The sequence below is a fragment of the Micropterus dolomieu genome, linkage group LG14 (assembly GCF_021292245.1).
Source record: "Micropterus dolomieu isolate WLL.071019.BEF.003 ecotype Adirondacks linkage group LG14, ASM2129224v1, whole genome shotgun sequence".
Lineage (NCBI taxonomy): Eukaryota > Metazoa > Chordata > Actinopteri > Centrarchiformes > Centrarchidae > Micropterus > Micropterus dolomieu.
Genome location: NC_060163.1, coordinates 19,686,528 through 19,699,823, shown reverse-complemented (window position 1 = coordinate 19,699,823; position 13,296 = coordinate 19,686,528). Strand labels below are relative to the sequence as shown.

Sequence of the window (13,296 nt, the reverse complement as noted above, 5' to 3'; positions counted from 1 at the left end):
CCCCCCCCCCCCCCCTATCTCTCTCTCTCTCACCCCCAACCGGTCGAGCCAGATGGCCGCCCACCCTGAGCCATGGTTCTGCTCGAGGTTTCTGCCTCTTAAAAGGAAGTTTTTCCTTGCCTCTGTCGCCTAGTGCTTGCTCTTGGTGGGAATTGTTGGGCTTCTGTAAATAGCATCAAAGAGTATGGTCTAGACCTGCTCTTTTATGAAAAGCGCTGTGAGATAACTGTTGTTGTGATTTGGCGCTATATAAATAAAATCGAATTGAATTGAAATGTGTCACCAAGTGTAATATCCGATGCAGGTGAACATTTATTTTTGAAGTGACTTTACATTTTAACTATTGAAAGAAGGCAAGCAGGTATCAGTTCTTAAATTTTATGGAGGTCATAAATCATGTTAACCATTCACCAGATACTGCTTTGTGGCTTGGCCAGAAAACTCATGCAGTGTACTTGTGAAACACAACAACCCAGTGTCTTTTTGTGAATTAGGCAATAAAAGTTATTCATCAAGTGTTTATGAGTTCAAGAATAAGCTTTGTAACATCTTCCCTGCAGGTTTGCGTTTAAAATTTTTTAACAACTTTATTTAAAAAAAGCGACTAGCAACAAAATTTGCAACAGACCATCAGGGAAAAGGTGAGAAATATAAATATTTTATATTGAAATGAATTCCACATGCATGTTCATCTGCATGCAAGGTCATCTCTCCCTCGCTGCACTAAGCTTTATGCAACTGGAATAAGGAAAACATACTGGGCTCTTCCTATTAATCTATTTTGTGTCTCCTCTCTCCTCCGTCCTTATGCCTGTGACCCAGAAATCTATCTCAACGTCTTAAAGGACGTCTCAATTCCTAAAATGCATCTCACATGTTGGCTCGTAATGTCCAGTTTATGTAATGTTACTAAGACGCCACCACAGTTGTTATATAACACGTTGTAAATTGAATTAAAAGTAAATAAAAAACGAAAGTAGCTAAGTAAATAAAACATAACGTTGTCATGAATGCTGTTAAGCTCATTGACAAAGATCATAAAATACAGGCTATAATAAAACAATGGACATTTATTGCACATATTCATATTTAACTGACGCTTTAAAACGATGATTCTGAAGCCATGTCTCATTTTGTTAAATGCCTGTTGCCTCGAATCCTCTCTCCTCAATTCCTTTCGAGGAGGCAGGGAATGGAATCGAGGATGTACAAACTGAGAAATGAGAAATTCCTTGTCGATATGTTGATTGCTGTTAAGATGCAAACTGGCAGACATCCACCATAGCAGCTGCCAACAATAACAGCACCAGATTAACACAAGTAACTCAGAAACACAATGTAACTGTAGTAATTTTGCACTTTTCAGCATGTCGTTTCGTTAACCCTGCTGACTTTTATATTTTAACCCTCCAGGCCGTGGACGTTCTATGGCGGGCAGTACAATGAGAGCCGCTTCTATGTTCTGCACCAGGATTTCCTCAGATACGTGCGGAACAGGTCAGCCTCCTTTCACAATCCTACTACTTTTTTTTACTTTGTATGGTTTATAATAATGATAATGACTTTTTTTTGTACTTTGTTTTAGCAGGTGGGCAGGGACAAGCAGATAGTGGAAGGGAAGGAGAATGCTAACTGAAATAGTCGGCCAATGACCGGCTTATACCAACAGCCTGTGAGCCAGACTAATAATTAATAATAAAAATGTACATAGACTTGTACTGAACATTTTACTATAGCCTACTCAGAACCTCACTGTGCACACTCATTACTCTATTACTATTATGTAGTAGAAGTATTAAGTATTATGCATTTGCGACTCGTGGGGGGCAGTGATTGTATCGGGGCCAACTCATTTTCGGCAATTATTTATAAAAAAGAAAATATATTGGTGGAACAATTATATAATATTTATTTAATATGCTCAGGGAAAATAATACAAGTGTAGGTAGCACTGGTTTATTTACTTCCTCTTTAGGCAGCAGATGTGCAAGAGTGAAACACAAATACACACACACACACACACACACTGTGTGTGGACTGAAAATATTTGGCATATCAATAGAAGTTTTCTTTACTTGGCAATCATAAATTGTTCTTTTTGTTTTTTGTGTGTTATTTTGAATGTATGCTTATTTTAAATTGTTTGTCGTTTGTTTTTTCAACATGTTTGAAATAAATGTATCAATCAATAATGTACATTTACTAATTAAGCTGATGTTTTTATCCAAAGCGACATACAATTACTATTTATGTCAGAGGTCGCATGCCTCTGGAGCAACTAGGGGTTAAGTGTCTTGCGCAGGGACACATTGGTGGATGTTTGAACCCGGGTCTCTCACACCAAAGGCATGTGTCTTATCCACTGCCCCATCACCACCCCTATACATACATGTAATATACATGTAAATAGATGGATTTTAAAACTGTTTAATTACATAATAAACATCTAGCTATTTGTACTCAGATGTCAAATATGAAAATGTCAAGGAACTTTGTAATGTCTATAGTCACATTGGAGTGTGTAGTTTATATTGTCTTCTATGCCAAAGACATTGGTATTGTTCATTGCCCACAGGTTCTTAAAATCTCCTCATCTGAATGGTTCACACTGGGCGATAGTCAGACCAACCAATGGAGCATTCACTCTCTTCCTGGCTCTGCACACCTGTGACACTGTAAGTTAATATTAGCCATCTAAAGGTATCCATGCCTCTATAAACATGAAGTATGCAGTATACAGTTACAGATTTTAACTCTTAATTGGTATAGTTTATCATTTCTAAAATGAATTGTTCAACATTCAGGGAAATGTGCATACAGATGTAGACAAAATTGTTGGTACCCTTCTGTTAGAGAAAGAAAAACTATTCAAGAAGAGCTGACGCTTCTCGGATAGGTGGGTTAGGCGCTTGGTGAGCCAGGTTCTGGGCTGCCAAGGATCATAAAGAGTTTGTTTGCAGATTTTAAATCTTTTTGTAGATCTTGTTTTACATTTGCGGATTGTGAGGAGTTTGTTTGCAGATTTTAAATCTATTTGAAGATCTTGTTTTGTGTTTACAAATTGTACTATGCATTTTTGACTCATAGTCTCTTCATTTTCAACAATTATGGCATTGTTCTGTCACCACAGCGAAACAATAGTGTCAAAATTCTGAAAACAAATGTGACACAGTCTACAAACAGAACATGAAATTCACCTGCAAACAAATCGCTTTACATTCATTCAAATTCTGGTTTTCAAGTACAAGTCACTGATTTCTATTTGTGAATCATAAAGAGTTTGTTTGTAGATTTTTAATCTTTTTGTATATCATGCTTTATATTTGTGGATCATGAGAACTTTGTTTGTGGATGTTTAATCTATTTGTAGATTGTGTTATGTGTTTACAAGTTGTAATATCTGTTTGTGACTTTTAGTCTGTCCATTTTATCATATTGCTGCAGTGGAAATTACTTCACAAAGACAGCCCTACTTTTAACAAATCTTTTCTTGGTGTGAGTTCACCTGTTCTGTTTTTGTCATTCTCAGGTGAACGCATATGGATTCATGACTGAGGACTACAAGAAATACTCCAACTACTATGTTGAGAAGAATATTAAAACCAATGTCATTTTCTACGCCAACCATGACTACATCCTGGAGATGAAATTGTGGAAGAAATTACATGACAGCAAAATAATGAGGCTATATCAAAGAACAGACTCAGAAACTGGGACAGAAAAGCTGAAACAACTCAGATAAACTTAGGTCATTTTACTTGTCTGTTTTTTAAACTGATGCTAATTGTTTAAGCTCCTTGGAAGAGATGAGGAAACTCAAACCCCGAGACAATGTATGACAACAGTTTCTGTAACACTGTCCGGATTAAGTATGTGATAAATGGAGGCCTTGATATGGTTTTTTTCAGTCCTGGTCTGACAAAATATACTTAATAATTATTTTAGGTTTGGACTGTTGGTTGGACAAAACACACATTGTGGATATGTCACTTTGGGTAATTGTAGCGGCAGTAGTAAATAAAGGCCAGCTTTGCTCTATTTCCATTTTCTGGGTTTATCTTTTCACATCGCCCGCCATTGGGGCCACAGCAGTGCAATCACATGTCTAGTTCTATAAAACACCTTAAGCATTATTGCTCAGAAGTTTCAGAAAGCTTCATGTGCCCAGCGCTGTTGTCTGGGTTTTATTATTTAGCAATGCCCGTCATAGGGCCACAGTACTGCAACAACAAATCTGAGCTGACACAACACATCTAAAACAACAGATTTATCTGAGTTTCCGAAAGTTCAACTGCAGTACATGTTTCCTGACAATGTAATGACTGCGCTTTAACTGAATAGTTTAGAGTCACCTGTAAGAGTTGTATGCAAATGCTTATCTTTGCTTTCCTCCGGTCACCACCTCCATCAAACTCAACCGTCTTTTCACTCACGGTTTCAATAGTAAACTGCCATAGGAATGATAATTACCGATGAAAACATATTAGGCTATATTCTAACCAGAAACATTTAAGAAAACGTAAATTACAAATTATATTTTGTATTTCATCCAAATAGAAGGTTTTTCAGTAATTTTTATCAAAACTCTACCGCAAAGCATCACGAGATGTCTGAGGGACGGCCTTTATCGCTGATAGGCTAAGGTCCTCAAATTCCACTGGAAGCCCTGAGAAACTTACTCACTCTTGTTTTTTGCTGTCAACATCTTGATTATTAGTTAGTAAACAAAATACTTCAGATGTGATACGTAAAAAACAAATGTTTCAAATGCATGCGTGGTTATTTTTCGTTCACATTCCTCCCGAGTAGTGACGTCACTGATCGAAGGGGACACACACACACACACAAGACGGGATGGATTTGGATTCACCCGTTTGAAAAGAGAGTAATCCAAATGCATTACATCTGTGTTTAATCATACACCCAACAATATGCATACTAAATCCCTGACTCTGGGAAAGTGTATAGAAGAATTGAGAAATGGGATTGTTGCCTTACACACTTGCTACTTTCAGCCTATGTTTAAGTGAGTTTTCACTGGTAATGCACGAAAAAAGTAATAAAGCATTTCAGAGTTCAACATTAAGCCAGTAAACTACAGGTTGTCAACTCATCCAAGTAGCCTAACTAAATTAGGATACGAATATGAGTCATTAGCAAACTGCTAGGTGAACATTACTTTAAAACATTATTACACGGCTATGTGAATTTTTGATATGTTAACTGTTGTATGTGTCAGATTTATTGAATGATTAGGCAGAGAAAACCTGTTGCTCTTAAACACTGTCCACTTAATCAACCGGGACAGTGTTCTGGTGAAGGGATAGTTTAAATAGGCCGATAGATAGGTTTGCGAACTGATTTCATGTTACCTTGGAAAAGTGTTTCTAATATTTGTGCAAAATACAGTAGTTTATTTTGATACATGGCGTGGCTCTTGGTTTTTGTAGTTTATTCTGATACATGTAAAATTAGGGTATTTGGTGTCCATCCATCATCAGTCGCTTATCCTGCATACAGGTTCGCGGGGGCTGGAGCCTATCCCAGCTGACATTGGGCAAAAGGCAGGGTACACCCTGGACAAGTCGCCAGTCCACTGCAGGGCCACACACTGACAAACAACCACTCACAGACAATTTTGGAGACACCAGTTAAAATCTAGCCTGCATGTCTTTGGATGGTGGGAGGAAGCAGGAGCACCTGGAGAGAATATGCAAACTCCACACAGAAAGGCTGGGAAAACCAGGGTTTGAACCCACAACATTCTTGCTGTGAGGTGACAGTGCTAACCACTGCACCACCGCGCCACCTGGGTATTTGGTATAATATTTTAAAATGCATTTTGGTGTATTTTGCCCATCCCTGAGTATTACAGTTAGACCATCTCAAGTAATGTTACTGTAACTTACTAATTATCCTGAACCGTTATTGTTTATTATGTTACATAATTTTTTGCGAGCTAAAATCAACACTTTGACATTATACAAAGTACACAGGATAGTAATTTGGGTCGCGTTAGTATTTTGCTCCAGATAACGTTAGCAACTGGTCAGCATCATTGTCTAACGAGAGTTAACAAACTTGAGCCAACTAAAACACAACATCACAAATGTTTCACATACTTTGCAATAATGTTAGTTTACCTGTCCAATAGGATGAAGGCCGACTCTTTTTTTTTATCCTTACGTGGAGTTTGTGTTGGAGTCTGTGTTTTACTTGGAGCTGGTAATTCTTTGGTGTGTTCGTTAATTGCAGTGTTGTTGCTGTGTCCCCTTTAATTGATGCTATGATTTAACCATGAAAAATTCAGAAGGTCTGAACGTTTTGGACGCTATAAATAAAAGTCAATGGTGATTCTTTGAACAGTTTTGGAGGATGGAGCCCATGGGTGACATCAAGGAGCTGCTGTAGATTTGGGATCAACTTAAGTGAAGTCATCACATCTGCAAGTCAAAAGTAACATGGCAAAATGCACAAAGAAGTTTCTGTAAGTAAAACTCACTGAAACTGTCTTGCTAATGGCTTGCTTAGCCAGGTAGTTGCTTAACAAAACATAATCATCAGAACGTTTCCTCTTAACACCAAGAAAAAAACGTAATAAAACTAGCAGGCTGATTTAATGAAATTAATTACTCTCATCGCATCACAATGGGACTTGTGAATGTCACATAAATAAGTTTAAAAACATGAGGCCACAGTGGCAGTTGGGCTAAACTACACCATAAAGGTGTAGCAATGTATTATTTAGTTATCAATCATTGGATACCTATTTAGAAGTTGGCATTACAAAGTAATGTTGTAAAACAACAATGAAACACTTTATTATTGTTTTTATGTACATCCTTTTGGGTAGTTTATTCTGTAACAATGCATCATATTTTAAAAGCTGCCATACTTAGCTACTATACTTTACACACTTTTACATGCAATCTGTCAAATAAATGTAGTGACGTAGTGACGAATTGTGGTGAAACACAAAATGGAAATAAAACATAGTATTCAGTCTTACTTAAGTAGAAGTACTAATACACTACTACACTACACTGATAAACTGTAAAATACTATTTTAGAAGTACAATTCCTGCACTGAAAATTTACGATCTTCTATTAATTAATTAATTATTAACCATTGGTATATTATTTTCCACTTCTGGTCAGACTGAAAACAAACCCCTGGGGAACCAGATCAAGGCTCCTATTTATCACATTCCTTATCCGAGCAGTGTTTGTCTCGGGGTTTGAGTTTCCTCATCTCTTCCAAGGAGCGTAAACATTTAGCATCTGTTTTTAAAAAACTGTCTCAGTGTTACTTCGGTTTTTCTGTCCCAGTTTCTGAGTCTGTTCTTTGATATAGCCTCATTATTTTGCTGTCATGTAATTTTTTCCAAGTATTCATCTCCAGGATGTAGTCATGGTTGGTGTAGAAAATGACATTGGTTTTAATATTCTTTTCAGCATAGTAGTTAGAGTATTTCTTGTAGTCCTCAGTCATGAATCCATATGCATTCACCTGAGAATGACAAAAACAGAGAACATGGACAATTGAGACATCTTGAGAAATAGTCTTTGTTCATTTCTGGGGTTTATCTTTTCACATCGCCCGCCATTGGGGCCACAGCAGTGCAATCACATGTCTAGTTCTATAAAACACCTTAAGCATTATTGCTCAGAGGTTTCAGAAAGCTTCATGTGCCCAGCGCTGTTTTCTGGGTTTTATTATTTAGCAATGCCCGTCATAGGGCCACAGTACTGCAACAACAAATCTGAGCTGACACAACACATCTAAAACAACAGATTTATCTGAGTTCAACCGAAAGTTCAACTGCAGTACATGTTTGCTGACAATGTAATGACTGCGCTTTAACTGAATAGTTTAGAGTCACCTGTAAGAGTTGTATGCAAATGCTTATCTTTGCTTTCCTCCGGTCACCACCTCCATCAAACTCAAACGTCTTTTCACTCACGGTTTCAATATATTGCCAAGTATGGCAACATAATGCGCGCAGCCATATAGGTCTGGTTTCCATATGGCACCGTGAGCTGGGTGAGTTTCCCTTTGGGCAGAGCTGTTGTGCTGGTTGTGACGTGCAGGTGTAGAGGCAGCTCTGTGTTCAGTCGCAACGATAATTCTTTGTTTCTTTGCTTTCAGTGACATTAAACAGTGTGTAATATTTCAGAGGATTCATTGACAGAAATGCATTGTAATATGCTATTATGTTTTCAGTGGTGTATAAAGACCTTACATAATGAACCATTATGTTTTAATTACCTTAGAATGAGACATTTAAATCTACGTAACCGCGGGCACCCCCTTCTATGGAGGTCGCTGTATTTTGTCGTCATGTTTCTACCGTAGCATTCAACGGAAAAACAGCGCTACAGAGTGCGTTTAGATGTTTTTCAAAGCGGAGCTGTCTGTTTTCTGCTAGATAGGTAATTAACTTAAGTTTGTCAGTCTTTAGCGATGCAAATGAAAGCTGTTGTTTGATAGCTTTAGCTAGAAGCTGGCCATAATCCCAGAGAGCTATGGTGTGTTTCCCTTGTCAGTGTCTTATCTTGTTGAATTAATTTCATGTAGCTTTGTTATTCTCCAGCGCTGCGGTTAGCCAGAGAATCAGCTGATCGGTAATTGGCGATAAAATGTTAGCTTACAGCATGGAAACAATCAGAATCAGCCAGCTAAACTTTTACGACTCTGGTAGAAAAAACACGTAGTAGGACTCATTTTATGTAGTTATTCTCCAGCGCTGTGCTTTGGCTTGTGGTGTAAAATATGTAGTTGGATTAATTTCATGTAGTGTCTCTCTCTCTCCCCAGCGCTCTGTTTTGGCTTTGTTGGTTAAGTTGGTGAGACAATCAGCTGGTCACTAATTGGCAATAAAACATAAAGGCTACAGACAGGGATGGACTGGTAATCTGGCATACCGAGCAAATGCCCGGTGGGCCGACGCACCTTTGGGCCTGCAGTGTAACATAAATTATGTATTTATATAACTGTTTTTAAAAAATGGGCCAACGATCGGCCCATAAAGCATGGAAAGCAGCTCATTGGGTCATTTGCTATACTGACACTGGACTGGCCCAATCACATCTCTTACTAGCCCCACCCCCACTGCTCTCTCTTTCTTGCGTTACGGCCCCCCCCCCTCAAAAAATCTTCAAACGGCTGCCGCCAAATGCGCGAAAACAACCGATATGTTTTCTACCGGGGCTGCAGATACCCTGCGTAGTGCAGGCACAGGCACCTGATGGATTAAAGGAGAGCTGTGGGCGCTGCCAGGCAGAGACGGAGGCGTGTGTTATTGAGTGACAAAGTGACAGGGCTGGGTGAGAAAGTGAGCAGGAGAGTGGAGGTGAGTAGCTCAACTTGTAGGGAGGGAGCAGGGAGGGAAGGTCTTTAACAAATGCTTTCAAAAAGTGGTGGCTACATGTCCCCAGCGTCCCAATAGTAAAAGTTCTGATAAATAGCTTGCACCAAGAAATGTTAATTAACAAATAAAAATGCTATGAAAAAGGTTTATTTGCACAATAAGCCTGCAATGCAGTGTCAATATAGAAGAAACCTCTGCCTTGTCTGCCAAAAAAGTAACTTAAGTTAAAAACAATAATAAGCTACTGATTACTTATATATATATATATATATATATCTATATATATATATATATATATATATATATATATATATATATATATATATTAAAATATTATATTTTTATATTCTGAATTGTCACCTGCCACCTGAATTTTGTTCTTCCCTGGTGCAGTAAATGTCCCCAGAATGCAGGAGAGTAAGTGTTTAAATCTTCTGGGGGACCTAGACCTCCTACATTTCTTTTCCTAAATAGTAGGCCGTTTACAATATATTCTTGTCTTGTTGTCATGGCCTCAATCTTGTGCAATGTTATGTCTCATGGGTTAAATGTTTTGTCACACTCCTAATCTGAGCCCTTAAATGAAAGGATGGTGTATTGGTGAGGGGTGTCTGACCGATTTTGGTGGGTTGTCTGGGCCAAAAATACCAGGGCCGTTTTTTGTCCCAGTCCAGCCCTGGCTACAGTACAGATCATATCTTCACAATCCCGAAACATGTTTGTTAACATTATAACAAATCTCGAGGTTCCAATAAACATTATAGCATCTATTTAAAGTCAGATTACAGCAGCTTAATAATTCACTAGGCTAAACAGTAGGCCTACTACTTTTTTTTTTTAAAGATCATTTCAGCCTTCAGCTTGAAGAGATGAGCAGATAAGTGCTGAATGCTCTGGTTGATATTAAAGCCTAATAATCTGACGTCAGCAGCTGAGTGCACCATTTTGTCACGATTATCGTAGCTGAATTGGTGTGGTGTGCGGATTGGCTCATGTAGGCCTAAACGCATAGGCTAAATCATCCACCCGCCCTCCACCAACTAATTATTTCAAGACCAGCATCTGCATGGGCATTTTACCACACCTCCACCGGTCCCTGTAGCTTTCCAGGCGATTTCTTTCTTGTGTTTTATATTGATGTACTATGAGTGTTGTCTTTGATGATTTACTTTGATGATTAGAGTGGCTGCTGTCAGTCATTTTAACATTTCCATCCATGCAGTAAAGTCACAGCAGATATCGTGAGACAAAACAAAAAACCTGCCATATTAAACCTGACAGGAAAGACAGAGGAAACAGAGAAAACTTAAAGCTTCTATAATCTATGTTTAGACACTCTGATGGAGCTCAGGATTGATCAGGAGGACGGCTGCTTTCTCCTTCCCTTCCACTATCTGCTTGTCCCTGCCCAATGCTAAAACAAAGTGTAGAGATAGGTCTGGCTACTGGCTATGCTAACATTAACTGTAAAATAAGAAACCAAAGTATATCAGCGAGAGATTCCTTAAATGTTGTTGTACTTGTGGGTTGGTGGTGTGGATGAAAGGTTAAGGACCTAAATGCCGGACACAGGAGATTCATTAAACAAAACTAAAGGCATACACACTTACTAGTGGCAGAGTTCAAACAAGTCCAAAGGAAACAAAGTGATCCAACAAAAAACAGGTAATCCAAAAGAAACTCCAAAATGGCAAAATCCAAATCCACAAGGAAAAACAAGGGGAACGAACAGACAGACGACTTAACACAACAGCGCATGACAAGCTACAATAATTTGACACAGACTGAACAGAACACAGGCATTAAGTACTAGCGCAAACGAGCGCGGCGAGAACATAAAACAGGTGACTCATATCAAGGTAAACCGCTCAGGAAACAAAACTAGACATAGAAAGCAAACACAGACAACTTAAGAATAAAACAGGAAGCAAGGCAAAACACAGCCACAAGGAGTGAACAGACACATAGACAAACTTGACACGAGACAAACACCTGAACATACCAAGACTAGAATACAGAAACGGAGGACATGGACAAAACAGACTGACAAGTGGAATAAAACCAGAACAAATGACAACAGACCAGGATGAAGGAAAGAGAACAAAGAATAGATCTAAACGTGAAACAATTAACTAGAGAACAGATCAAAGAACTAAGAGTCAGAACAAACAACTAAAACACACAACCAGGACTACACACCAAGACATGAACTAAAAGACAGGACTAAGGCTGAACAGAAGAAACACAAGACATGTAACAAAACCCCAAAATAAGACCCCAAAAAATCCCCAAACCATGACAACTTATTGTTCATTTTCAGCTTTTCATCCTGTTTTGTGAAACACTTTGAGCTGCATCTCTGTATGATAGGTTCTATACAAATATAGTTACTGACCTGTTCCGCACGTATCGGAGGAAATCCTGGTGCAGAACATAGAAGCGGCTCTCATTGTACTGCCCGCCAGAGTATGTCCACAGCCTGGAGGGTTAAAATATAAAAGTCAGCAGGGTTAACGAAATAACAACATGCTGAAAAGTGCAAAATTACTGAAGTTACACTGTGTTCTGAGTGACTCATGCTAGTCTCCTGCTGAACAAAAAGCATTCATTCTTAATTACAATATCTCAATGAAACAATAATTTTGCCATAATACAAAGTAAGTTAATGAGCAAATAAATCATGTTTCTCACAGACACAACTCCTGTTGCCTCTCTGTGGGTTGGCACACTGCCTACATCTCTTTACGTGAAAAAGATCTTACTTTTGAGTTAAAACAATGACAAAATGAAAAATGTGTTAAAGGGGACAAATCACCTGGATTTTAATTTAGTTATTTCTTGTTTTCTGTTCACTTTCCTCGTGTGTTTTCCTGCCTGTTTTCTGTGTCACATTTAGTTTCATTAGCTAATTAGCTTCTTGTGTATTTAGTACAGAGGCCTTTCTCATTTCTCAGTTTGTACATCCTCAATTCCTTTCTCTGTCTCCTCGCCTCACATCCTAGTCCTTCCCATCCAATATGAGAAGGTGAGGAAAGGAATTGAGGAGAGAGGAGTCGAGGCAACATTTTAAAACATAGTATGACATATGGCACAGCTGCATCATTTATTCATTGTTTTATTATAGCATGTCTGTCTGATCTCTGTCAGATGAGCATTGATGAGCAACAGTGTTCATAACAACTTGTGAATGGTCAGCATGACTTGTGACCTCCATAAAATTTAAGAACTGATACCTGCTTGCCGTCTTTCAATAGTTAAAAAGTAAAGTCACTTCAAAAATAAATGTTCACCTGCATCAGATATTACACTTCGTGACACATTTCCAGGCCCAATCCAAAATGTTCCAGCACTGGATAAACTGTGTGTGTGTGTGTGTGTGTGCATGTAAATGAAATGCAGTTTGCAGCTTCCTTTTGCTACAAATCAGACAGTATATGCAAAAACTATAAAATGGTAAACAGAACTATATTGCATAGAGCAGGGCTGAGGATGAATTTGAATTTAAAGACGATTTTAAACTGCCTTATTTCCCAAGATTATTATGCCGAAACGCCAGCTCCCTGTGCTGTATGAAAGGTACGGATCAGATTTGATCCGCCTCAAGGCCGGAAATGTTGGTAGTAAGAGACCTTGTTGAATGCTGGTCTGAAATCCACAAACAGTCTTCTGATGTTGCTGGTGTTTTTCCCAGGGTGTGTGAAGACTGAGTGGAAGGCAGTGGAGATGGCATCCTCTGTGGATCTGTTGTTTTTATTCTTTATGTGCTGGAGGTACAGTCAGTAGGGTGATAAACTACTCCAAGACGTTTGTTTAATTCCCAATTTTTGCAAAATCAATTTCACTGTTTTATCCACAAACTCTTCCCATTATCCGAAGATATTCGATCTGGAAGTCCCCACCTGCTTATGACCTCTCTACACAAAAA

The 13,296-nt window shown here is 38.5% G+C and overlaps 2 protein-coding genes across 2 annotated transcripts in view; one reads left to right on the top strand and one right to left on the bottom strand.

Annotated features, from left to right (window-relative positions):
- The window catches only part of LOC123983525 (alpha-N-acetylgalactosaminide alpha-2,6-sialyltransferase 1-like), a 12,219-nt gene extending 8,477 nt beyond the window's left edge, over positions 1 to 3,742 (top strand). Inside the window, exons 6-8 of the mRNA XM_046069784.1 lie at positions 1,414 to 1,497; positions 2,576 to 2,675; positions 3,530 to 3,742. Coding sequence (XP_045925740.1) covers positions 1,414 to 1,497; positions 2,576 to 2,675; positions 3,530 to 3,742 — 397 coding nt within the window. The remainder of the gene's footprint in view (positions 1 to 1,413; positions 1,498 to 2,575; positions 2,676 to 3,529) is intronic.
- A 3,135-nt stretch (positions 3,743 to 6,877) lies between these two features.
- The window catches only part of LOC123983524 (alpha-N-acetylgalactosaminide alpha-2,6-sialyltransferase 1-like), a 9,846-nt gene continuing 3,427 nt past the window's right edge, over positions 6,878 to 13,296 (bottom strand). The window contains exons 5-8 of the mRNA XM_046069781.1: positions 11,767 to 11,850; positions 9,988 to 10,069; positions 7,965 to 8,105; positions 6,878 to 7,510 (exon numbers count right to left, since the gene is read on the bottom strand). Of these exons, the coding sequence (XP_045925737.1) occupies positions 7,307 to 7,510; positions 7,965 to 8,105; positions 9,988 to 10,069; positions 11,767 to 11,850 (511 nt within the window). The 3' untranslated portion in view covers positions 6,878 to 7,306. The remainder of the gene's footprint in view (positions 7,511 to 7,964; positions 8,106 to 9,987; positions 10,070 to 11,766; positions 11,851 to 13,296) is intronic.